The sequence below is a fragment of the Schistocerca gregaria genome, chromosome 2 (genome assembly GCF_023897955.1).
Source record: "Schistocerca gregaria isolate iqSchGreg1 chromosome 2, iqSchGreg1.2, whole genome shotgun sequence".
NCBI classification, from domain to species: domain Eukaryota; kingdom Metazoa; phylum Arthropoda; class Insecta; order Orthoptera; family Acrididae; genus Schistocerca; species Schistocerca gregaria.
The window spans coordinates 1,051,593,928-1,051,621,437 of NC_064921.1; the positions used below are offsets into that span (position 1 = coordinate 1,051,593,928).

A 27,510-nucleotide genomic window follows, 5' to 3' on the forward strand; every position below is an offset into this window, starting at 1 on the left:
TTTTGTTGATATTCATCTTATGTCCTCCTTTGAAGCAGCTGTCAATTCTATTCAACTTCTCTTCCAAGTCCTTTGTTGTCTCTGACAGAATTACAATGTCACTGGCAAACCTCAAAGCTTTTATTTCTTTTCCCTTGACTTTAATTCCTACTCCTAATTTTTCTTTGGTTTTCTTTACTGTGTGCTCAATGTACAGAATGAATTACATTTGGGGCAGGCTATAACCCTGTTTTACTCCTTCTCAACCACTGCTTCCCTTTCACACCCCTTGACTCTTTTAACTGCCATCAGTTTTGGTACAATTTGTAAGTAGCCTTTCACTCCCTGTATTTTACCCATGCTACCTTCAGAATTTCAAGAAAAGTATTCCAGTCAACATCGTCAAAAGATTTTTCCAAGTCTACAAATGCTATTAACAAAAGTTTGCCTTTCCCTAACATATCTTCTAAGAGAAGTCATAGGGTCAGTACTGCCTCACATGTTCCTTCATGTCTCCATGATCCAAACTGATCTTCCCTGATATTGGCTTCTAGCAATTTTTCCATTCTTCTGTGATGAATTTGTGTTAGTATTTTGCAAGTGGGACTTATTAAACTGATAGTTCAATAATATTCATATCTCTTACCACCTGCTTTCTTTGGAATTAGAATTACTACATTATTATTGAAGTCAGAGGGTATTCAAAGGCTTTAAGTAGTTCTGACAAAATCTCTTCTACTCCAGGGGCCTTGTTTCGTCTTACATATTTCAGTGTCCTCTCAAATTCTTTTCACAGCATTGTGTCTCCCATCTCACTTCATTTACATTCTCTTCTCTTTCTACAATATTGCCTTTAAGTTCATCTGCCTTTTATAGATCGTGTATAGACTCTTTCCACCTTTCAGCTTTCCCTTCTTTGTTTAGTTCCGGTTTTCATCTGAGTTCTTGATACTCATACAGTTGCTTCTCTTTTCCCAGAGTCTTCTCTAATTTTCCTGTAGGCAGTATCTATCTTTCCCTGAGTCATACGTGCTTCTAAACCCTTGCAGTAGTCATCTAGCCATTCCTGCCTAGCCATTTTGCACTTCCTGGCAATCTCATTTCTAAATGTTTGTATTCCATCATCTGCTTCATTTTTTTTACATTTAATCCTTTCTTCAATTAGATATAATATGTCTTCTGATATCCAAGGATTTCTAGTACGATTTATCTTTTTACCTATTAGATCATCTGCTGCTTTCACTATTTCATCTCCCAAAGTTTCCAGTTTGTCTTCTGATGTGTTAATTTCCAATGTTCTGGTCAATTGTTGTCTAATTTTGCCCCCAAAACTCTCAACAATCTCTGGTTTCCTCAACTTCAACAAGTCCAACCTTCTTAATTTCCTACCTTTTGCAGTTTCTTCATATTTAATTTTCAGTTCATAACCAATAAAACATGGTTAGAGTCCACATCTGCCACTGGAAATGCCTTTGTTGTGTACATAGTTCCACGTACTCAGCCCGTACACAACTTTCCCACTAGAGCGCGCCCTGCTAAGCACAACAGCGCAGGCTCAGCGCTCGTCCATGTCCGCACTACGAGATGGCGCTGACATAGAGATGGACCAAATTCTGCTTCCGCCGATCCACGTATTAATATGTAACGCAGCCAATAAGATTTCTGCTAACGTAGAACCTTTTCTCCTCGCGGATCACACTCGCGCAGTGATACCTGAGGTATACGCGAGGTATTATAACGAGTGTACAGACCTCCGATTAGTCAGTCTGCATTTGTCTGCAACAGTCTGTACCAGTCTGCATTAGTCTATAGTCAAGTTTCAGTCTACGCCTAATAAGATTATCATATTCCTGTACATAGCCATGAAGAGAAATGTATAGACACTTTGTCAAGTATCAGAGATATGTGAGAATAAGATTAACGTACCAAGACCAAAGGAACTTCAGATTGTCAACTGTAAACAGCATCCAGAATCAAGTTAAGTAATATCTATGCTTTTTATTATTTTAATAAATGTGTGTAAAAACTAATCAAGTTCTGTTTAACGTCGGTAACCGTCAATCTGGTACTCTAAGTGTGCAAGTGGCATTTCTATCGTCTGACGTAACGGCAGAAGATAAACACGCCACAATAAGACCATGAGACATATTGCTGACACTCACCTACTTCGTTAGAGTGACAAGTCAAATAATCTGATGGTGTGTGTACTGAAGGTCTTACAGTACGCACAAGACAGCCTTACAATTTAAAAGCTAGTTCTGAAAACTCTGTCTTACCATTATATAATCAGTCTAAAGCCTTCTTGTACCTCCAGGTCTCTTCCATTTTATACAGTCTTATTTCATGATTCTTAATCCAAATATTAGCAATGATTAAATTATGTTCCGTGCAAAATTCTACCAGACAGCTTCCTATTTCATTCTTTTCACCCAGTCAACATTGATCTACGATTTTCCAATTCTCTTCCTTTTCTTACTATCAAATTCCAGTCCTCCGTCAAAATTAAACTGTCTGAATAATTTCTTTTATCTCATTACACAGTTCGTCAATCTCTTCATCATGTGTGCAGCTAGTTGGCATACAAACTTGTACTACTGTGGTGGGTGTGCGCTCCATGTCTACATTGGCTACAATAATGTTTTCACTATGCTGATAATAGTAGCTTACACACATTCCTATTTTATAAATCTTTATCAAACCTACTTCCGTATAACCCCTTTTTGATTTTGTGTTTATAAATCTGTATCTCCTGATCAGAAGTCCTCTTCCTCCTACTACCAAAGTTCCCTAATTCCCACTACATCTAACATCAACCCATCTATTTCCTTTTTAAATTTTTTAATCTATCTGCTCGTTTAAGGGATTTATATTCCACACTCCGACCTGTAGAATGACAGTTTTGATTCTCCCAATGACAAAATCCTCCTGAATAATCTCCACCAAGAGATCCAAATGAAGGACTATTTTACCTCCAGAACATTTTACCTTAGAGGATCCCATCATCATTCAACTATAAAGTATAGCTGGTATAGTTTCCCCTTGCTTTGAGCTGTTTGCGTAGCAAGGCCATTTTGGTTGTGTTTAAAGGCCAGATCAGTAATTCATCCAGACTGTTGCCCTTGAAACTACTGAAAAGGCTTTTGCCCCTCTTCAGGAACCATACACTTGTGCAATCTGTCAACATATACCCTTCTGCTGTGGTTGCACCTACAATACAGATATCTGTATCACTGAGGCAAGCAAGCCATCCCACCAATGGCATGTTCCATGGTTCATTCATGTCAGGTTTGAAAACAGTTAGGGTACTTTATGATCGCTGTTACTTGCAGTTTTACATGACTGCGCTGACACAGTAACAAATCAGAAAACTTCAGCCCCAGTGTGGTCACGGGCATGCTCGTTTCTGCCACTCTGTCACGTCCCCACTTCTGTCCATCTCAGTACTGATTTCATATAACTGACTGACACACACACATCATTTCACTGCCCATGACTTATGTCAGCAGTGAGGGTCACATTACTGCTGGTGCCGATTATACACCACATACTGTGAACCAAATGCAACCAATGTGCTCTTATAATGGGTGGCTATTGTCTTGTCCAGTGAGCTTGTGTCCAGATGGTTGCATGTCCCTGTTTGGCCACAGGGAGGTGTGTACATTTATCCCTTATGTTATGAAGTACACCCTCCGGGATGTAGTACGTGTGCCTTCCTACTGTCCTCCCCCCACTACCTGAGTGGACACCTCAGCAGCCAGAACTCTCACCTAACTTAACTTTAGAAAAAAAACTGCCGTGCTACAGCTGCTCAGAGTCCCTGCAGATCCAAAAGTTCTGTTGTTCTGCACCCTGTTTTTTGAACTGGGAAAGAGAACTTCTTGGGTAAATATGAGGGAGATGTTGTTTCTTGTTGTTCATTAAATTAGATATTATGTTGTGTTATATGAACAGGTTTGAAGTTCAATCCAGTCAAAAAGACATGTATTCATTTACTCTACAAAAAATGTTTTTTTTAATTATTTTGTGAAAGAATCAGCCACACCTACCTCTTCCAGTGCACTCCATATTTGATGATCTGGAAATTCTTGAAAAGGATCTAGATTATATCGAATTGTTTCTGAGAACAACACAGGTTCCTGAGGAATAATTGAAATACGTTTCCTCAGGTCATGCAGACCAATGGATTGTGTGTTTATATTATCAATGTAAATGGTGCCTTCCAGTTTTGCCAGTCGAAACAATGCTGCAATAAGGGAAGATTTTCCAGCACCAGTTCTGCCTACAATTCCCACCTGGAAGGAACATTTTAGATTTGAAGGGAAAAAAATTAACTAAATACATTATATATAAGAAGCAAGACTATTGTTTGGATTTACCTTATGTGCAGCCTGTATAGTGAAATTAAGTTCTCTTAAAACAGGTGGCTCTGTTGGAACATATAAAAGGCTTAAATTTTCAAAACGAATTTCACCTTTTTGAGGCCAGTGGACTGATGGCTTCTTTCCTGTAAAATCGACAAAATTTATACAAGATAAAGATAGAGGATGCCCTATATATAATAGAGGGAAATATTCCACGTGGGAAAAATATATCTAAAAACAAAGATGCTGTAACTTACCAAATGAAAGCATTGGTATGTTGATAGAGACAATAAAAAACACAAACACACACACACACACACACACACACACACACACACACACACACACACACACACACACAAATTTCAAGCTTTCGCAACCCAAGGTTGCTTCGTCAGGAAAGAGGGAAGGAGAGGGAAAGATGAAATGATATGAGTTTTAAGGGAGAGGGTAAGGAGTTATTCCAATCCTGGGAGCGGAAAGACTTACCTTAAGGGGAAAAAAGGACAGGTATACTCTCTCTCTCTCTCTCTCTCTCTCTCTCTCTCTCTCTCTCTCTCTCTCTCTCTCACACACACACACACACACACACACACACACACACACACACACACACACATCCATCCGCGCACATATACAGACACAGGCAAACAATGTCTGTGTTGTTGAAAGACGTACACATTCCTCAAAGTGTGTGATCCAAGCTTCATATATCTGACCAGTAATTATGAGTTCCATGAATATTCAAAGCATATGGAGATACACTTCACCTTTGTGTAGGAGCCAGTTTTTCAGACAAAGTCCATCTTCTGAAATAGAAAACACACACACATTCACTAGCACAACTCACACATACAGGGCCACTGCCTCTGGTTGCTAGAGCCCATGTCCCAAGACAGTGGCCATATGTATGTGAGTGGTGTTTGTGTGAGTGTGTGTGTTTTCTATTTCAGAAGGACAACTTAGCTATTCATATTGTTGTTACTCCATAGTTCAGTCATTAACATGACTAACATAAATTGGAATTGTTTATGGGGAATGTTTGTACAAGTCAACATATTATTACAAAGCAGTGTATTAGTTAACCATTAACTATGAACAAAGTATTTATGGACATTAAAAGCTATAGGCTATTGTTTGAACTAGTGGTTCAGGAATTCTGAAAACTATCAGTATTAGCTACAGCATGCTGCTATTACAGGGTAGGATAGTTGTCTTACAGTGTAGAGACTAATGATTTATACATTTTCAGAATGTCTTGTTATTATCATTTTATTATTTTTTGCATAGTTTTTTCCCTAAGAATTTCTGCCAAACTGACAAAAATTGATTTTAAATGTGCAGGGTCATATCATATGGCACTTTGTGAGGTGTTGACACTTATCATCCACGTGCCCTAGATGTATGTATTCTGAATTAATGTCCTCATCATTACAAACACTAGCCAATGTGAATTTAATGGTTTTTATCTAATACCTGGTTCTGACTCAAATGAAGGTTCCTTTTCTATGTTGTTATATTGAAGAACTCTTTCAACGGATGTCATTTGACTAACAACTTCTGTCATCTGCCGAATGCCATACTGAACCATTCCAGTAAGAATAAGTGAATGGGCAATAGCAAGTCCAACATAACCACTCAAAGCACCTGCAAAGAATATACAATCTTATTATTAAAAGCAACACTAACCCTTTTTACATTAAGATACATATTAGATATCATTAGACACAAATGATAGCAGTAACAAATCCAAATATTCATGCAGTAGAGATGATATCCAGTTCACATTTAAGCAAATGAATACACAATGTTAACATTTCATAGCAAGAACTCCACAAACAGCTGTATCTTGAACTAATTTTATTAAGGCACTATCAGTATTCTGGCTTATAGCCACAGCATCAGACGCATATCTAAACAACAAGAAATAAACAGTGATAGTGACTGAGCGCCTATACATCAAAGTAATACCTAATTATGAGAATAGATAAAAACACAAGTGTACTTATAAGAATTAAAACATGGTAAACAACATGGCAGAGAATATAGAATGACCAATCTTCATAGTTAAAACTGTAATGTTTGTAGATTAGATAGTCAATGAATAAAAAGTTGGGCAGTGGAAAACATCCTATGCCATATAAAAAGGGTGTGCCTATAACCAAAGAGCAAAAGTGAGACACTGAACATGAGGAAAGAACCAGAAGCCTTACTAGCAAGTCGGCACAGGACAGAGCCACACGGGTGAACCAAAGCAATCTTTGGCCGCACAGCACGCGTGGAGTGAGGTGGTGATGCAAAGTGTGAGGCACATGAGTCACTAGCCCAAAGAGTTCCACCATGAGATGGGATGGAACAAACCAAAATGTCATCCCCTAAACTCCAAACATACTACAGAAGTTGTGGCTTCATTAGATCAGTTTTGACAAAATGAGGATAACACAGCAAGCAGATACCATATATGTAATGTCTAGAGGACAGACCAGATGCAAGAGCAGATTACATTGGACACAAAGTGGTGGCACAATCAAATACACAGGAAGGAAAAGAAGTTGCAAAACCAAAAAATGTGTAAAGGTAAACAAGGGAGACAAACATTCTTTAATAAATCAGGTTAAAAGAATCACTAGGCTCTTGCAAGACAGTCAAATTTCAATAAAATGCCCCCATGCTGTAGGTCGATCTGGTTATTCAGTATGAGTTGTGGATACAATTACATGCCACGCATATCTCCACCTCTTCTAAGACATTAAGTATGTGGTTCTTTTCTTTCCTATGTAAAGTTCTTTATTTTTAGGCATAATGACCACACTGTGTCCATACTTTCAAAGTGGGCACCCAAGACAGACCTTGAACTTCTAAAATTTTCATGCTCTCTGAACCTCACATTGAACCCATGGCCAGTCTACCCCATGTAACACTTACGCCAATTGTCACGCTGGATAGAATAAACCCCAGTGGCATGATATTTTTAATAAAGCATCTTTTCTCTTTGTCTCCCTCTTTTGTCCAGTTTGCCAGAGATAAAGAAAACCAGTCTTATACTTTATATTTTTTGCCCTGAGATGTTTACAAAATATTTCCAAAATTTTACAATAATACAGAATCCCATGGCAGCCTATGTATCCTTTTTCCTACTCACCTTCCCTCCATACTGTAACACCCTCTCCCAGTCCCCATCCAACACCAAACCAGTATTTTTAGTGAAATATGCTCTAATTAATACTGGTCACTGAATTTCTGTCATATCAATTGACCTGGGAAATATGAAGGATGTCATGAAATTCTTTATCAAAGGCTTTATGTAACAAGGTGACATTATGAAGTTTGCTTAGGATGGACTGGAAGCCGATGCCATTCTCACTATGCTGTACAGTGAACTCGATGCTTTTGTGGACTCTCTTCAGATTTCTGACAAACTCACAATAATTGTCCTTGGTGCCATAATAGTATGCCACCCACATATCTACACCATAACACAAAATGGTGAATATTTACTTGACAAAGTTCAATGATGTCACAGCCTCTTGTTCTACATATGGTAATGTCCGTAAGTAAAAGAAAAAGATAATTTAGCTTGGGAGTGCTTGAAGAAAAAGCAAGACATGGAGGAATAATAAAATGTCAAAGATAAATCTGACTCTGGATTTATCATCTTATTGTACAAAAAGTGTCATGTCAAGAAAATTGACTTTTCAACAGGGGTGGTCCATAACTGCAGACCACATATCACTGAGCAATAATAAAGAATGACATGTCACCAGATTAGAGATTAGATTAGATTAGATTAATACTTGTTCCGTAGATCATGAATACGACACTTCGTAATGATGTGGAACATGTCAGGTTAATAAAAGATGTCTGTACAAGAAATTACATTACACAAAATATTGCATGACACTAATGATTAAGTTTTTTTTTCTTTTTTTTATTTTTCTTAGTTTAGATCTAAAAATTCAGCCAATGAGTAGAAGGAGTTGTCATCTAGAAATTCTTTTAATTTATTTTTAAATGTTAGTTGGCTATCTGTCAGGCTTTTGATGCTGTTTGGTAGGTGCCCAAAGACTTTTGTGGCAGCATAATTTACCCCTTTCTGTGCCAAAGTCAGATTTTACCCTGCATAGTGAAGATCATCCTTTCTCCTGGTGTTATAGGTATGCACACTGCTATTACTTTTGAATTGGGTTGGATTATTATCAACAAATTTCATAAGGGAATATATATACTGTGAGGTTACTGTGAGGATCCCTAGATCCTTAAATAGATGTCTGCAGGATGACCGTGGGTGGGCTCCAGCAATTATTCTGATTACACGTTTTTGTGCAATGAATACTTCTCTACTCAACGATGAATTACCCCAGAATATGATGCCATACGAAAGCAGTGAATGAAAGTAGGCATAGTAAGCTAATTTACTGAGATTCTTATCACCAAACTTTGCAATAACCCTAATAGCATACGTAGCTGAACTCAGACGTTTCAGCAGACCATCAATGTGTTGCTTCCAGTTTAACCTCTCATCAATGGACACACCTAAAAATTTTGAAAATTCTGCCTTAGCTACAGACTTCTGTTCAAATTCTGTATTTATTACTGGAGTTGTGCCATTTACTGTACGGAACTGTATATACTGTGTTTTATCAAAATTTAAAGAGAGTCCGTTTGCTGAGAACCACTTAATAATTTTGTGAAAAACATCATTTACAATTACATCACTTAGTTCTTGGTTTTTGGATGTTATTACTGTACTTGTATCACCAGCAAAAAGAACTAACTTTGCATCTTCATCAATGTGGAATGGTAAGTCATTAATGTATATCAAGAACAGTAAAGGACCTAAGACCGAACCCTGTGGGACCCCGTGCTTGATAGCACCCCAGTTTGAGGAATCAGCTGTTGTTTTAACATTACACGAACCACTTATTTCAACTTTCTGCATTCTTCCAGTTAAGTATGAATTAAACCATTTGTGCACTGCCCCACTCAAACCATAATGATTTAGCTTATCTAAAAGAATTCCATGATTTACACAATCAAAGGCCTTTGAGAGATCACAAAAAATACCAATGGGTGATGTCCAGTTATTCAGAGCATTTAATATTTGATCAGTGAAAGCATATATAGCATAGTCTGTTGAAAAGCCTTTCTGAAAACCAAACTGACATTTTGTTAGTACTTTATTTTTACAAATATGGGAGGCTACTCTTGAATACATTACTTTCTCAAAAATTTTTGATAGAGCTGTCAGAAGAGAGATTGGGCGGTAGTTGTTGACATCCGACGTATCCCCCTTTTTATGCAATGGTTTTACAATGGCATATTTCAGTCTATCAGGGAAAACACCCTGCTCCAAAGAGCTATTACATACGTGGCTGAGAATCCTACTTATCTGTGGGGAACAAGCTTTAAGTACTTTGCTGGAAATGCCATCAATTCCGTAAGAGCTTTTACTTTTCAGTGAGTTTATTATTTTACTGATTTCAGAGGGAGAGGTTGGTGGAATTACAGCTGTTTCAAACTGCGCAGGTATGGCCTCTTCTATTAATAGCCTTGCCTCTTCTAGTGAAGATCTAGATCCTATTTTCTCCACAACAGTATGAGAAATGTCAATGTCAACCAAGAAGATAATGGCAAATGTTGTGAGGGACATCTTGAAAGTATTCTGTACATACTAGCTACCAAAAAGAATTTGTTTAATTTCAGAGCATGTGCTTCAAAGAACATCACTGCCTTTTTTTCTTGAGAAAAAACAGTCTTAACAAATGGACAGACAGGCAGTTGGATAACAAATCACACAACCAATTTTTTGTGTGATATAATTGAAAATTAACAATTTTCAGACTCGTGATTGTGGATCAATGGGAAGTACCTTACAGGTTTTGAAAAGTGAGTTTGTATCAACATATGTGATATAAATGGCCATTTATTCTAACTGCATTGACTTATAAGGTTCAGTTCCTTCGACAACCAAGGAACCACAGACCTTAGCATGTGATATAAGTTTCAATTTGACATAATTTTTTTATTTACATTTTCTTTCCTGAGAAAAAAGATTTTTAACAGTCAGACAGAAAGAGAGACTGACAGACAGGTGGACAACATAGTGATTCTATAATGATTTTGTTTTTACTGTTTGAGATATAGAACCCAAAAATAAATGAATAGAGGAAAATGTTCAGCATGTAGCCATGTTTACAAATTAACTGGTGATGAGAATGTAAAATGACATGTTCCACATCATGACATGTTTCACATCATTGTGGTTTATCATGCAAATGATCCATGGAACATGAAACTAACTAAGTAACGTAATCCAATCAACATGGCTATGAGATCATTCTACCATTCATACACCAGCGGGGTACAAAGTTGATTTCAGTAATTTTTTAGAACATTTCTCGTGGAGAAACAGCGGTCTTGCTAAAGGTACTTTAAAAATGGATTGCAAACACTCTCCATATTCCTAACAGCTTCACAGATGCAGTTTCCAGTTCCAACTTGAAACATTGGGAGAAAGTTGATTACAGAGGAACTAGAGCCTCACAAGGAGAACAAAATTTTGAAGATCTTTCCTAAAACCTGCAGCCATCAAGTTATTGACTCATATTGGACTTTCAGTGTCTTGTCTGACACAAAAATCAAACACAGCTTTTGTGTGAAAGGCTTCAAACAAGATTTATGGCATCAACTCTCATATAATGAGGCCTTATTGCCAAGTAACCTTGAAGGAGAAACCTATATGGAAATACTTGAAGGGCTGGTGATTGACACAAATAATTTTTCTCTTGCAGTTTAATTTTGAAGTGAATGACACTGACCTGTGTTTATTCCGTGGCACAATCAGTGTCAAAGTTGTTATGTTACCAGTATTTGTAGATGGTGAGCTTATCTGATCAGTCTAGGAAAGTGGTTCATAAAGTTTTTGTGTGAGTGGAAGTCGAATGAGACTGTGCAAGAAGGAAAATGTGAATACATCAACTTGCTTACATTAGAAGAATAATTCAAAATTTTAGAATGGGTGATTCAATTGGTTTTAGTGCTACAGCTGACCCTTGTGTGCATTTATTATCCATTGAAAAAGAATCTGAGGTTGAGAAAGTACTGTACTGGATCAATTATGTATTTTTTCTGTTATCTCATGACCACATACATAATCTGGAATGAACAGCATGAGCAGGTTTTTGAATGAGGCACATCGACATCTTGTAAAATAATTTTCCAGTATTTTATTGCAACTAAAGATTATATTATAGAACACACCAACGATGTGCCATTCAATTGATATAAAAACGTTATTTCTCTCTGCAGATCTTCAATTACCTCATAAACTGTACTGAACTGTACAAATCTCATAATACAGGTGAGCAACCCACTTAGCCTCTAAGTAGCTTAATGAAATATATCAAGTGGTCATCTATAGTTAAACAAGTGGTCAACTGACATAGATATTTTATAGATCAACTGATAATCAGGAACTTGTATAGTAATTGTACCCTTTGAATGATAACTGCTGATTTACTGTTGCTTTGTACACAATGCATATTTATGTATGTTACGTACAACTGTTTCTTATGAAACTGCGTAAAACACAGTAACTAATTTCCAATAATATAAAAGACACTATATGAACTTTATACCCTGTCATAGAGGTGATATTCCCACATGGCACACTGAAGTGGTGGAAAGGCTCTCAAATACCAAACAAAACTTAGCCAAAAACATATAGAGGCACATCCTGATCTCAAAAATCAAGTTGTAATTTTGTGATCATGTCCCCTCCCCCTTATACTTGTAAAATTGGTATAATGGAACAAGTGCTACAAAAACAACTACCCCAGGTCCCAGACACATGTCCAATTGTTCCCGATCATCAGAAGATTCTGTGAGACTGGGAACATCATGTGGAGAAGAATCCTAGTTTCTCAAAATCTCTTCACTCCAAGAGAAAGAACTTTTTAGGCACTATTAATATCAGCACCCTGCTGAAAAGTAACAGACTTAAACAGCAGACCAATACTCCAGGAAAATGCACCATTCACATCCTAGCAATCCCTGTAACACATTTCCAAGATGAAAAGCATTTTGAATCAGTAAACTTCAGGATATTTAAAGGTACCCAACCATAAAATCTAAGGCAAGTTATCAATACTTGAGACTGCCTTTGCAGTAATGGAAATGATTTTTGATTCAGCTACCAAATTTACATCCCCAAATAGTAGAATTCAGTTGCTACAGGGAAGTCAATCACCAAAGCATATTCCTTAATAAATGCGCATGCTCCTACTTAGATTAGATTAGATTTGATTTGATTAATTATTCATTCCATAGATCCATAAAAGAGGGTGATAACAGTGATAACAAGAAAGAACCTCAGAAAGTAGATGCTGTTTTGGAATCACTAGATGAAACTACAAGCAAGAGCCCCAAACACTGTGTGAAAATCTCATTAAATGATTTTAATCCACGGGATGGCATGGAGAAGAAATTCAGGTAATTACTAGGATTTCATCCAGTGCATGGGCAGACAAATACAAATGGAGAACATGTAATAATCTTCTGTACATTATTTGTGCTGCATCTTATGTCTGCAAAGCTTATGAGACCTCTATACAAAAAGAAAACCTGGTGGTCACCTAATCTATTATTAGGAGAATTCCAGCTTGTCATGTGGCAGTTTGTACAAAGAATATGCATTAAACTCAAAATGTCAGAGTATGGAAGAGAGCAGTTGATTCTGATCACTACTTAACACAAAACAAAATTAAGTTCAAACCAAACAGAGCTAGATCAAAAGGAATGAACTTCAAGAGTTGGTACAGACTGCCTGATGAAAAATGCCGAGGCTGTCGGTCATGATATACAAAGTCAATATTCCAAGGAGCAGCCACGTTGTAGTAACACATTAGAAACATCAGCTATGAAATTAGAACAGCCACCCATGAAATGTATACACAAATGGTGGAGCACAACTTGAGATGAACCCTTCTATAAGTGAAACAAAGCATGGCACCATGGGAAAGAAATCAAATGGTTGAAAGAAGAGAGTTCTTTCTGAAGATACATAAATCAATGTCAAAAAAATTTGCTGTAGAACACATGCCTACAACAAAAACAGACTCATGGAAATAGACCAGGATTTCTAGAAAAACAACACAAAACATCTACAAGACCAACATTGTGTTTCTGTCAAATTAATGGAAAGCAAGAGACTAAAAACAGCATTAAACTTGCTGATTACTTTCAAAATTTACTGGACTGTGATACTCCAGTGTAAAGATTGCATTCTGGAGAGAGAAAAAAAAAAACTGTACCAAACCCAGACTCTTATCCCCCAACAGTTCATGAAACAAGAGGAATAATTCTATTACTTAAAAATAACAAAGCCCCAGGAGAGGATGGCATGACTGCAGACATGTTAAAAATAGGAGGATGTGACCTCATCAAAAGAATTTGTGGACTTTTAGCAGAAATATTGAAAACTGACGTGATTCCGAAGGACAGGAAGAAAGCTATTATACCCCAACGCATAAAAGAGGTGATAGGATAGACTCCCAACAATAACAGGAGCCTGTCTCTTACAGCAGTTATACATGAGGTTCCATCCAATGTCTTAAATTGAGTTGAGCAGGAAATGGGTTATTTGATTGTCGAATATAAGCAGACTTTACAAAGGGCAGATAATATGCTGAGCAGATTTGTTGTTTGAAGAGAACAGAATATATTGAAGGACCATCACATACTTAAGCTTAGTGTATTTCAAGAAGATGTATGACTGTTGATAGACAAATCATTTTGATCACTTTAGAAGAGCTCAGGTTAAATAGGAAGACTAGCAAACTAATCTGTCAGACTCTCTCGGACACAAAATTTCTAGTAAAGTTCCTTGGTGAAATGTCTGATCCTTCTGAAATACATACAGTTGTTTGACAAGGAGATGGCCTCTCCTCACTTCTGTTTAACACTGTGTTAGACAAGTCATCAGAGAATGGGGAGAAGGTATTATGGGTATAAACGTCAGGACCTCAAGACGGAGAATCAAAGTGTTTGCTGACAGTCTAGCTGTCTTCACTAAGACGAGTGCAGAAACCAAGTATGCTTACACAAGATAGCATCAAAGATAGGCCTTGAAATGAATTGAATATAATATAATAGAATAGAAGATTATTGTCTTGTGCCATATAGTTTCAAGGCATATTCTTAACATAGAGGAGGCTCCTCAAAACACAAAAACTGATTTACAATTTTTCTTACAATATTTTAATATAATATTTTAATATATATAATATTTTAATATAATATACTACATTAGGAACCAAGAAACATAACCTAAGAATCCCCTACTTAGCCTTTGCAGACGATCTCGCAATAATGGCAGATTCTAGTGAGATGGCTATAAAACAGGTAGAAATTCTAAAAGAATGTGCAGAAAAAGTCGGCCTACAGATATCATTTGAAAAGACAGTGTTTACAACAACAAATTTAGAAATTTCCAAATTACAAACAAAATACGGAGAAATCAACAGAGTACCATACTTCAAATATCTTGGAGAAATTATCACGGAAAAATTTGCACAACAAGAAAGAATACAAAAAGCTCGTAAAGGTTTAGGATTAGTGCAAAACCTCTATAATAAAAAATGTTTATCTTTAAATGCAAAAATTAGGCATTACAATACAGTCATTAAACCATCAATGTTATATGCCAGCGAAACCTTGGCACTAAACAGGAAAACTGATCTAGAAAATCTAAAGAAAGAGGAAAGAAAAATAATTAGAAAAATTTTGGGACCAAGATGGACCGAGAATGGATATAGATTACAGAAAACATCAAAAATTGAAGAAAATTCTAACATAGAGATAGACATGAGGAAAAGACGCTTTAAATTCTATGGCCACATAATGAGACTTCCTGAACACAGATTAACAAAAAGAATTGTAAAATACGTAGATTCTCTTGTTAATGGAGGAGCATGGATCCAAAAAGTTAAAAAAGATTTGGAATTAGCAAAAATTACTAAAGAAGAAATAGCTGCAAGGAACAATTTTAGAATAAAAGTTGAAAAGTGGGAGATTAAACCAGAGACAAAAGCACCGAGAACCGGAACAAAATGGAGCGAAGAAAGAAGAACTAAATTTTCGCAAACAATGAAAAACTGGTGGGCAAATAAAAAGAACCAGAAGACCAAGAAGAACGGAAAGTGAACCAGCTTTACTTAGCGTCTTCCACATGGGAGCTTTACGACTAATAATAATAACAATAATAATATTATACTTTCTGGATAATTAATTAACTAAGCAATAAGTTTTTCTTAGAAAGTAACAAACTTTAAAAAATTAACAGTCCTATTTATTTGCTCTCTCCTGCTCAAATTTTCAGGTAATCATTTATGAATTATTCTAGTGAATAATAACATATCTACACTAGAGTATCACATAAGGTATTTTCAGTGTTTCTTCTAATTTTATGCTAAGCAATTCTCTGCCTTTCACTTTGCTATAAATTTTCATACACATATACCATGGTGTTTGAGCATAAAATTTTGAACAGTGGATGGGCAGCATAAAATTATTTTGTTTTTGGTGTAATCATGTTGAAAATGATTTTCTGCATATAAATCAGGGTTACTATGCACAAAGATAATCAGCTCAGAAATGTATAGTGAGGAAACACTGAATATACTTAGATATTTTAGGAGTAGGTGACATGATTTTGCTCACCCTACAGTGCGATGTAATGATGGTTTTGCTGAAGTTTTAGTATACAACACATATGGCTTGAGTTACCGCAAAGTACAATTCCTTACCTCATATCTGATACAAAGTAGCTGTGATATACCACTTTTATTATGTCCATACTGGTAACATTGTACAGTATCCTCATTGCAAATGCTAGGCTATTTACTTTATTTGCAAGGTACTGTATATGTGAGCCCCATGACAGATTTTTATCCAGTTGCATTCCTAGGAATTTCACACAGCTAACTGTTTGCAAATCCTGGTTTCTGTGACTGATCTGAACATTATTTGAGTTTGGTTGTTTTGTTTCAAACTGCATTAACCGAGTCTGTTCCATGTTTAATTTTAACCCATTAAAATCAATCAAGGTATGTACTTTTTCTATAAGTGATACTCAGTGTTAAATGGTAGACCATATAAGGAAAACAGAAACAGTACGGGACCTAAAACAAAACCTTGAGGGTTTTCCTTGTGAAATATTTTCCATTTTGAAGTATAAATTCGTCTCTCTGTAGATACAACAACTCTTTGTCTTTGGTTGGTTAGGTAGGACTTAAACCATTCTAATGCAGTGCTCCTAATTCCATATTTTTCCAGTTTACAGAGTAGCAATGAGTGACTCACACTATCGAAGGCCTTTGACAGGTCACAAAAAATTCCTGTGGCATACAGTGAATTGCCTAGAGAGGAGCTAATTTTATCTTCAAAATGGTTTATAGTAGATACTGTGGTTTTGCCTTTTTGATACCCATATAGATTCTTTGAGATTATTTTAAATGTTTATATGAAATTTGGAATTTGTATGGTGACTGCCATTTCAACTATTTTTTTTATAGTAATCGAAGAAGAGAGGTTGCATGATAGTTTTGTATATGTTGATTTGTGTCATTTTTGAATAGTGGCTTAACTACAGCATACGTAGTTGTGTCTGGAAAATAAACTTCTTGAAGGAACTGGTCAGCTATTATAGTAAGTGGTTGCGCATTTATTTTTGAGACTGTTTTTAACACTTTTGTCTCATTTGGTGGAAACTTTACATAAAAATATCAGAAGATTTCCACTACAAATGAAATATGGGACAATTCCACATTGTCTTCTTTTAAATATCCCGCAGGAATAATATTAGCATCTCGACTAGACAGTAAACCCAATTTAGAAAGAGCCACTGAACGCCAGAAAGTGTACAGAATAGTATGGAATCACTACAATGAACAATTGATATTGCTTAATTGAAACTTTGTCATAACAAGACAGTTTTATTGCCCGAAGTACTGTATGCCTCAGAAACTACATATTTAGGAGGCCACTCAAAAATTGATGAAACTGCAAAGGAAGAGCAAAAAATTCTAAGAAAACTTTATAGCCCCACTAATATTAATGGCATATAGATTAGGTGAAAAACTATGAACTTGTACACAGCAATAGATACATTCACTGTTGCAGTACAGAGAAGACACTTGAAGTTCCATGGTCACAGCTACAGAATGGATGACACTAGATTAACAAATACTAATGTAATAATTTCAGATATTTGGTTAGAAGAAGTTAAGCAGGACTTATAAGAAAAAGATGCCACAGAAGATACTATCAGAGAACAAAAAGTCCTTGGAATCTTAGTTGCAAATCACAAATTTGTGGCGAAAGCTAAAAAATAAAAACAAAATAAAAAACACTAGAAAACAGTAGACAGAGGAACACAAGAAACAACACAGTGAATTTATGAAGATACCTTGGGAAGAGAAGAAGAAAAATCAGCTGTCAGACCAAGGTAACAAGTTCAAATGCACTGTTTAATTGGGCATAACTAAGAGAGAAGAAGAATGTAAAAGACACAAAAACAGGTAATATATATACACATCACAAAATGAAGTAATTTGTTTAACTGTAAGCTGTATAATCTAAAAATGACAAAATAACAATTATTTTTTATGTGGTAGGAGTTTCAAAGTGTACTGGGATTCCAAAGACTGCCAAATATTTTCTGGAAAATCATATTTGCTAACTGAAATATTTTACTGAATTAACATGCTACTCTGGGAAAGCCATGCAGTTTTGGAATCAGATGGCTACAGAACTATATCAGTGGAGTTTTGACAGGTTAACATTTCAAGATTTGAAAGTTCTGGAATATGATATTTTTTAATAGGAATAGGTTTTGAATTATGAAGCTTTCAGAAAAAGTAAAATTTTGTTTGAAAGTGGAGAATGAGGGCTTTCTCATAATATATGTAGATCCTAGAACAAATAATAATTAGTTGGGTTGAACTCCGGAGCGCTTATGGTTTATATAACTCTTTGAATACAATTTTTCCTCAAAAACTAATTGTATTGTTATCTCAGTGGTCTGAAAACTATACGTTGAATAATAAAGTTTTGAAAAATACAGTGCCCACTTTACATTAAAACTTAAAACATGATATAAACCACTGGATGACCTTCATTCAAGATGACTCCATCATTTGTAACAGAATTGAATTTGTAACAAAAGCTGCAGTACAGAGAAGTGCTTTTGTGCTGGTTCCTGGTATCAAAAGAAAGAGTGATAACTGAGACCTACCTGTGTTAACTGTCAGGAAGCTGAGAATCACAAGTGACACAAAAATTGCACTAAGCACATCAAGAACAAATCCAAATGCAGTCTTGCCTGCGATACTCATGTACCAAGATGAAGTGTGCAAGTCCTATGGAAAAAAAAAAAAATACAGAATCTTTAGAACAGTTTTCAAAAGCAATATCACACAACATCTAGTGAACAATAAAAGTTTGAACAAGTAAAAGCAGTTGAAGAACCTGTATGTACTTGTAAATTATAGAAATACACCTAACAGCCACACTAAAAGAATTAAGTAATTTTGAGACTATGGACTTACCGTCATGCAATAGTGACATGCACGTATAGAGCTGGCGATAGGATCATGTACACAAGGTATAAAAGGGCAGTGCACTGGTGGAGCTGTCACTTGTAGTCAGGTGATTTACGCGAAAAGGTTTCCAACGTGATTGTGGTTGCATGATGGGAATTAACAGACAGGTACTCAGAGGTGCAGAGTGAGTAATTGTCTTGTCCTTGAATGCTCTCTGACAGGAAACTGCATTTCCTTTATTCAGTTCGTTGTGACAGCTGGTTGAGTGCAGGTCTGTTAGAGCTTGTTGCTTGTTGCTGATGGACATAAAAACGGAGCAACGAGTTTGTGTGAAATTTTGTTTTAAAACCGGGAAATTAGCTTCTGAGACTTATGAACTATTAAAAACAGCTTTTGGAGATAATTGTATGAGCTAGTCAAATGCTTTTTTCTGGTTCAACAGATTTAAAAATGACCATGAATCATTTGAAGATGAACCATGGTCTGGCCGTCCTTCCACCTCAAAAACAAATGAAAATGTTGTAAAAGTTTGTGACTTTATGCACTCTGATCGTAGACTTACAATTAGGGAGATGGCTGATGAACTTAATTTAAGTTTCTATGCAGTTCAGTCAATTAAACTGAATATCTGAACACGCGTCGAGTGCCCGCAAAATTAATTTCAAAAGCGTTGTCAAGTGATCAGAGACAATACCAACTTGAAGTGTGCCCCAAAAACTGATTAATAGGACTAAAAATGACCCAGATTTTTTAAATAGGGTAATTACAAGTAACGAATTGTGCGTATATGGATATGATCCTGAAACCAAAGTGCAGTCTTCACACTGGAATATTCCAGGTTCGCCACGACCAACAAAAGCATTGTTAAGTCAGTCGAAGGTGAAGATGATGATGGTGATTTTTTTTCGATTCTGCCAGTACTGAGCATCGTAAATTTACCTCTGGAGGACAGACAATTAACCAGGAATACTACAAATGTGTCCTTGAGTGTTTGTGTGCAAAGGTGCAGAAGGAAAGGCCTGCATTGTGGAAAGACAGGAGTTGCGTGCTACACCATGATAATGCTCTGGCTCATCGTGCCTTTTCCACCATTGAATTTTTGCCGAATTCAAACTCCTGAGCTTCCACAACCACCCTTTGGTCCCTGTGGCCTTCTACCTATTTCCTAAACTGAAATTTTCACTGGAAGGGAAGTGATTTGACTCAATTCCACGAATGTTTCCAAAAGTGGAAACACCGTTGGAGTTGGTGTGTTCAGTCAGAAGGGAACTATTTTGAAGGAGATGCATCACAGTAGCATGCCCATTCTTAAAACTTTCCAATCACACCCCATACATTATCTTTAACTTGATCAAAACTGTTCTAACAGTTTCTTATCATTGCCTCTTCTCTTTCCTTGATTCATCATTCTCTGTCTTACCCTCATTTCCCAGTCTTTGTCTTCCCATTTCCTTCTCCTTTATGTGAGTATTACAACTTCTCTAATGTTCTCCTCAGTTGTCAGTTCCCTACCTTGTTCACTGTTCTTTTTCAAAGTGTGTCTCATGAACTTATCACGAGTTCAAATCTCACATGTGTGTCACAATATCTGACTTTTTTAACCATTTTTCTGGAACATATATCTTGACTTTGGCTTCATAATACCTTAGCCTTGTATTCTACACTTACACAATTCTATTTTCCTGCTCTTCCCCTCTCCTTACCATCTACATTTCATTGTGTGACAATATATTATGGTCCATTATAATTTAGAGTATATTATGTAAGACTTATTTAATTCCTGTTCTTTTACTTAATATTCATACCTGAAGGTTGTCGAATTCTTTCATGACCATATTCTCAGCTGCTGATGATCTAATGGTAGTAAGACCATTTAAAGAGGCTGAGATATATGAAAAGACAGGGCTCCGAGCTGTAAATTTGAGAGACAAAGGTATTGAAAATTTCATTACCAATAAATTTACAAAAATATGAAAATTTTGAAGACAGCAATGCTAAAGTTTGAAATGCTCTAAACTGATTTACATTGCTTCACCCTTACTGATTATATCTACATAGGGCAATAAAATTTTTTAATTGCAATATTCACAAACAATACAATCATTGCAGAACAGATGGTGACAAAAAACAGTGCTTTAACTTTCTGGAATAATCTTCATTTTGTCCACTCCAAGGAAAATGGAAGGAATGAAAAGTGGAAAGTTGGAAAAGGAAGGAGGAGTACATGTCACATATGACTGACAAATAAAAGGAACACACAATTAAAGAACTGAGGGTATAGTTATGGTAATTAATTATCAAATGAATAATTAAATGTTATAGTGAAGAAGCACTGTATCTAATTTGTGTTACCAATAGCACTTCAGATGCTGCTTAATAGAATCAGCTTAGTTACAATGGAATGTTTCTAGCGTTTATTATGAATCAGTTTATATTTCATGCCCATATACATCACATTTAGTAGATCTTAGAATGAATATGGACATTTACAAATCCAGTTGATGTGTGTTATGAGTATGGCAATAGAAAGTTCTGACAGTATGTAAATAATTGAAACAGTAAAGGTAAAAATGTATCAAATCGTAGGGGGTATAAAGGCACGTAAACTAGACAGAGCTGCTTCTAGCTTTTGGATGAAACGTTTTTTAAAGCTAAAAGTACACACACACACACACACACACACACACACACACACACACACACACACACACACACACACACACATTCTCATACACATTATTTAGCACAGGATGATGATTTAATATATATTTAAATACTTATAACTGTATGACAATCAATATTTATGTCATTCATACTTAACAGCCAGTTGGCATCAGTTCATTAACATACAGTGGTAGTTTGCTTGGGCATGGTAGGTCAGACTTAATGAATGAACCATGGTGATCTTACCATAATCTGATTTCATCTCTCTTATTAGAAGTCCGCTGTGCCACTTGTCGAGCACATAACACGTATGCAAAATAGAGTGCAGAAGCCACATACGGAGAGTATGAATGGATCAAAACAAAGAAAGCTTCAAATACAGACATCAGCCTGAGGTGGAGAGTAGGAGTAATACTGATATAAAAAAGAAATTCATGTTTGAAACACCAATGAGGAACTGCATGAATACCCTTTTTTATTGAATTAGTTTCAATTGTTATGTCTTATATGGGTTGAGAGTAAACATAATCTTTCACTTCACTACGTGTGAATTTTGTGTGGTAATCATGACTATCAAATCAATTATAACTTGTATTCTGCTATTACACATCAGTAACATGTAAAGCCAGCTAGAATGAACCTCACTCTCACTATCCTCGCATGCTATTGATCCGTATTAGTAGTTACGGGTATTGTGAACAAGACAAAAGCTTATTGGTATTCCAAAAAATTATTTTTTTATTTGCTGAAGTGGTTCAGTACTGTCCCTCAAATATTCAGTTATAGGAAATCCTGGGCAGAAGTCTATTTTACACATTTAAACACAATGACAAAGTCCAAGATAGAACTATGCACTCCATATGGTGGAAGACAAGTGTCTGCTTATCAACTGCAGGAACAAGAACAACTGGAGCAGAAATTTAAAGAAAGTTTGACCTTCCAGGAAGATAAAAATGGCATATCATTTTTCCATACATTCTACCAGAACTTTCCTTAACATTTCAGTACAACTTATAATTCTTGAGTCAGGGTCCCAAGAGACTTCACTTTTCTTGTAACATTCACAAATCTTATATACAGTCTGGTCATTCTTTAATGGCCTTTCTCTTCTGACAAACGATCTGTCAGTCCTAGGGGCTCGAGGTACAGCACATTTATTATCTGATTTGACACTTTTCATTTGTATTCAAAGTTCTATGTTACTGATGGAAAACCAGTGAGCAGAGAGAGTGTGTGTAAAGAAGTTACACAGATAGCTAAGAAAGGCACAAATCCTTTGGAATGTACACATGAAAAGGATGAGAAAGGAATGTAAATTTAATAAAATCTTGACAGGCTGACCCGTTACACTGCCACCCTTGCTTACGCTAAATGAATTGTGTGATCATTACTAATTATATGTTGCACTACAATAATGGGAATTCCTGAATGAAACCAGTAATGAGGAAAGATAACCTATTGCCTGCAGTTGATGAATGTACTGATCTTTTTACAGGTTGAGAGAAAAACAAACACACACACACACACACACACACACACACACACACACACACAGAGAGAGAGAGAGAGAGAGAGAGAGAGAGAGAGAGAGAGAGAGAGAGAGAGAGAGAGAAGGGGAAGGGGGGGGGGGGGGGAACGACGACGGAAGAGTCAGTGTTGCCCCTTACACGACATTTACTCTCATAATATGTATGGCATCTGCCTCATCTGATTCTCTCATTCACACACGACCAACCTTTCTCTTTCCTGACTCCCGATCGTCAGTTAAATAACTTGTCTTATTTCTAGCTCATCATTACAGTACTTTCTGCAGACCTGTCTTCCTTAGCCCAAAACATAAGTTCAACCATGTTTGACTTGTAAAGGACCTTCCTTCCCTTACTTCTTCTTTACAGTAGTCACATTTCTTAGCCACACGACTGACAGAAAGCTAAAAGCCCACACAAAACCTTGTTTAAAGCAGTTCCAACATCCATCCAACCATGATTCTCCTTCCCTTCTGCTCAGTTATCTTCTGGTAACCATTCAGAAGGTCCTCACTTCTAACCTGGCCTTGCCTTCCCTTCCTAAATCCCTCTCAAGTGAGCCCAGTATCACTCCTATGGAACACACGTCCACTGTGACCTGAAAACCAATCCAGACCTTATCATCCTCCCCACAGAGAAGGGTTCCACCACAGTGGTCATGAATCTGAGGATCTCTGCCAACCTTCTGCCACCTGTACATACAAGTATTATGACCAAGATCCCAAACAAGAAGTCCAACAAAACCTCCAGCAACTCCTCATGGCGTTAGGTCCATCCCAAATCTGACACCTGAATCTATCTCTCTTGTCACATTGGCAGCACCCCCAACCAGCCCTCCCACACTCCTATCTTTATCTACTCCCCAAACACCACAGACACAAGACTGAGCGAGGTGGCACAGTTGTTAGGAAACTGGACTCGCATTCGAGAGGACGACGGTTCAACCTCATGTCCGGCAATCCTGATTTAGGTTTTCCGTGATTTCCTTAAATCGCTTCAGGCAAATTTTGGGATTATTCCGCTCACCGGGCAAGGTCAACTTCCTTCCCCATCCTTGCTGAATCTGATGAGACCGATGACCTCGCTGTTTGGTCTCTTCTCCCAAATCAACCCCAACCCACAAGAGTACTGGTCTCACTACTAGTTGCCCCATTGTGGGTGGCTACAATGATCCCACAGAATGAACGTCTGCTTTGTCGTTCAGCACCTCCAAACTATTGTATGTAGCCTCCAATCTACATTCAAGAAACCACTCACTTCCACTGACTTTCCACAGCTCCTGTCCCATTACCACCAGATTCTTTGATGGTCACCGTAGATGTGATGTCCTCGTACATCAACATTCCCCATGCCCATGAAGCTATGGAACATTACCTTTCCCATTGTCCTCCTCATATCTAGCCATCCACATACTGATCCACAATTATTTAACTTTTGATGGGCAAATCTCAGCACCTACTCCCAATTCTGCTTCACTTGCTCATTGTCTACTCAGTGGCCCACCTTCCTCGATGTCAGTCTCCACCTCTCAGATGGCCAGTACCTCCTCTTTGACACCTGTCAACTGTTCCATGTCAAATAGCCTCTTCCTTACACCCCACCACCTGTGGATGTCCCTTCTGCAATGGAAAACGGGAGTTGTTGAAATATAACAATAACATTACCAGAGCCTTTACTGACAGATGGTATCCTACCCACCTCATCCATAAATATCTCCAGTGCCATATCCTTTTCTGGTAACTCTGTTAACCAGACATCAACCAGCTGTCTTCTGAACACTAAGTATCATGATGACCTTGAAAACCATATCCTTCCACGATCACTCGACTACCGCTTGTCATGCCCTAAGACATCTACCCAAAATCCTGTCCACGTCACCTGATGTAGTGTTCTGCCACCCAACCTCCTTGTTCATTCCTATTCCAATCCTGCTCCCAACCCTGCACCCTGTGGCTCAGTCCCTTGTGGTCAACCAAGGTGTAAGACCTGCTCCATACACCCACTCACCATCTCCTACCATAGTCCTGTCTCATGAATTTCCTATCCTATAAGAAGCAGGACCATGTGTGAAAGCAGGCATGTTATATATCAGCTATACTATAATTACTATGCAGCATTCTATGTGGGCGTTACAAGTAATAAACTGTCTACTTGCACGAAAGATTACTGCTAAATTCTGGCAAACCACAAACCATCCAGTTGCTGAACATGCTGTGCACCACAACTCATTACATGAGTCATTGGGATATTACCTTGCAGCAATATTTTCTCTGAACTACACAGGTTACACCTCTACTAACCTGTTGCCCACTGCCTCGCCTTACCTTTTCCCTTCTCTCTTCTCTCTTCTCTCCACACCACTCCTTCACTGTCCATCATATACTGGCTTCTCCCACTACTATCCCTCACCTCTCTCCCCCAAGTGGGCATACCCCTCCTCTCTCTCAGTTTCTCTTTCTCCCTCTCTCACCCTCTCTTCCTTCCACTCTCTCTCCTCTTCTCTCTCTCTCTCCTCTTCTCTCCCTTTCTCTCTCCCCTCCCTGTCTCCCACTTCATCACCACCTTAATCTCCTTTTCTCCCCTAACTTCTAACCCCCCTCTAATCCTCTTTATCTCTTATATGTTGTACCCTCTTGTGAAATCAATTCATCTTGTTATGTAGTCGCTGAATCATCTGTCAAAAGTTTCACCTCACACTATACCACTAACCCCTCCTTGTCTCTTGTAATCTTCCCTACACTGTCCCCATATCCATCTGTCCAGGTGACTACTGCTTTCAACAATCAATAATCAGTTGTCAGTCTCACTGCAGCTATGTGCACATTTGGGTGTCTGTGTGGTTGTGTGGGTGAATGTGTGTACTTTTGATAGAGAAAGAGGAGGAGGGAAGAGCTCAGAAGCTGGATTCCTGTTTCATCTCTCCATGTGCCACGCATTAGTCAGCTATAAGTGAGTGGTTGCCTTTCCTATTTTTGTGTATTATTCCATCCAGGAATTTCATCAGATCTTATGTCTTGGTTTCCATGACTTTCTTCCATATCTTGTTATAAGTTTGATGTCTGTTCCATTCTTTCTGTTAATTATTGTTTTATTGTTCACTTTGATGTTCAGCAGCATCTTACACAAAGCTTTCACCAGCATTTCAACTCCTGAAATGTTTCATGAGTCAAAACAGTGACTTAGTTAAAACCTGCTGAATATCCATATATTTTTATGCAATCATTTACACACGAGGGTAATCCCAAAATTAAGGTCTCCTATTTTTTTAATAAGTACATAGACCTGTTTATTTCTACAATGGTTTACATCAGTTTACAGCTTGAACATTTAGCTACTTTTCGACATAATCACCATTTCTATCGATGCATTTTTGTAGACACTGTGGCAGTTTTTGTATGCCCATGTCATACCAGCTCGCCGCCATGCTGTTCAGAAAGTTATGAACCTCTTCTTTCACCTTGTTGTCGGAGCTGAATCGCTTTCTGGCCAATAGCTAAATGTTCAAGTTCTAAACTTACGTAAACCATTGTAGAAATGAACAGGTCTATGTACTTATAAAAAATAGGAGTCCATACTTTTGGGATTACCCAAGTAGCATACTGTATAAGCTGCTTTGTTGGGTGTATTTAAGTGAAAATATTGTGTCACAAGCAACAGAGACTCAGGTACATTCACTGACTACAATACACTGGATTTACATATTAAAAACCTGCGTCTTGCGAAAGTCAGCCAATATAACTGTAGATATTTACGTTTGTCACTAGGAAAATTGACTCCTCAGAAACAGTATGCCATTATTTATCCACTGTTAATTCTGAGCTCAAAGGAAAAATTTTAGTGGGAGTGCCAGGTCAGAAGTGGTTGGGGGAGGAGGGTTGAGAAGATGTCACGATGTTTCATTTAAAGTGACTGGAATGGACAAATTGACTGTAATGGACAGTCCTGCTTTTGGCATAATATCTTATGGCTGTGTGAGTAATGAGATGTCTGTATAACAACATGTTAAAAGAAAAAAAAATCATGTAAAAGAAGATTCCTTTATAGTTTTTAATTTTATACTTACTGATTCCTTCCAGCCTTTTGATATCCTGGGCAGTTCTAAGATAAATCCCACGTATTTTGTAAAATAATGGGCCAACAATAATAATCACTATGAGAAAATAGTAATTCACAGTGACAACCATGACAAGTATTCCAGTCATGACAAGAAACACCTGCAGAAAATGTAAGGGAAACATGCATTTTAGTAAACAGCAATAATTTTTCATTATTCACAGATATCTTTAGCGATAGTTCTTTCATATGTCTTTCCAGGTTTCCTATAGAACAAAATCATATAATTGATGATTTGGTGCTATCTGCTGCTTGAAAATTGGTTTT

General features: G+C 37.2%; 1 protein-coding gene and 1 long non-coding RNA gene across 3 annotated transcripts in view; one reads left to right on the plus strand and one right to left on the minus strand.

The window, feature by feature from the left end:
- The window catches only part of LOC126335578 (uncharacterized), a 62,400-nt gene that overhangs the window by 21,465 nt on the left and 13,425 nt on the right, over positions 1 to 27,510 (plus strand). The gene's annotated exons all lie outside the window — the stretch shown is intronic.
- The window catches only part of LOC126335576 (ATP-binding cassette sub-family C member 4-like), a 276,697-nt gene that overhangs the window by 17,458 nt on the left and 231,729 nt on the right, over positions 1 to 27,510 (minus strand). For both annotated transcript variants that reach the window (XM_049999007.1, XM_049999006.1), the window contains exons 16-21: positions 27,194 to 27,344; positions 20,746 to 20,852; positions 18,634 to 18,757; positions 5,817 to 5,987; positions 4,356 to 4,483; positions 4,026 to 4,271 (exon numbers count right to left, since the gene is read on the minus strand). In XM_049999007.1, coding sequence (XP_049854964.1) covers positions 4,026 to 4,271; positions 4,356 to 4,483; positions 5,817 to 5,987; positions 18,634 to 18,757; positions 20,746 to 20,852; positions 27,194 to 27,344 — 927 coding nt within the window. The remainder of the gene's footprint in view (positions 1 to 4,025; positions 4,272 to 4,355; positions 4,484 to 5,816; positions 5,988 to 18,633; positions 18,758 to 20,745; positions 20,853 to 27,193; positions 27,345 to 27,510) is intronic.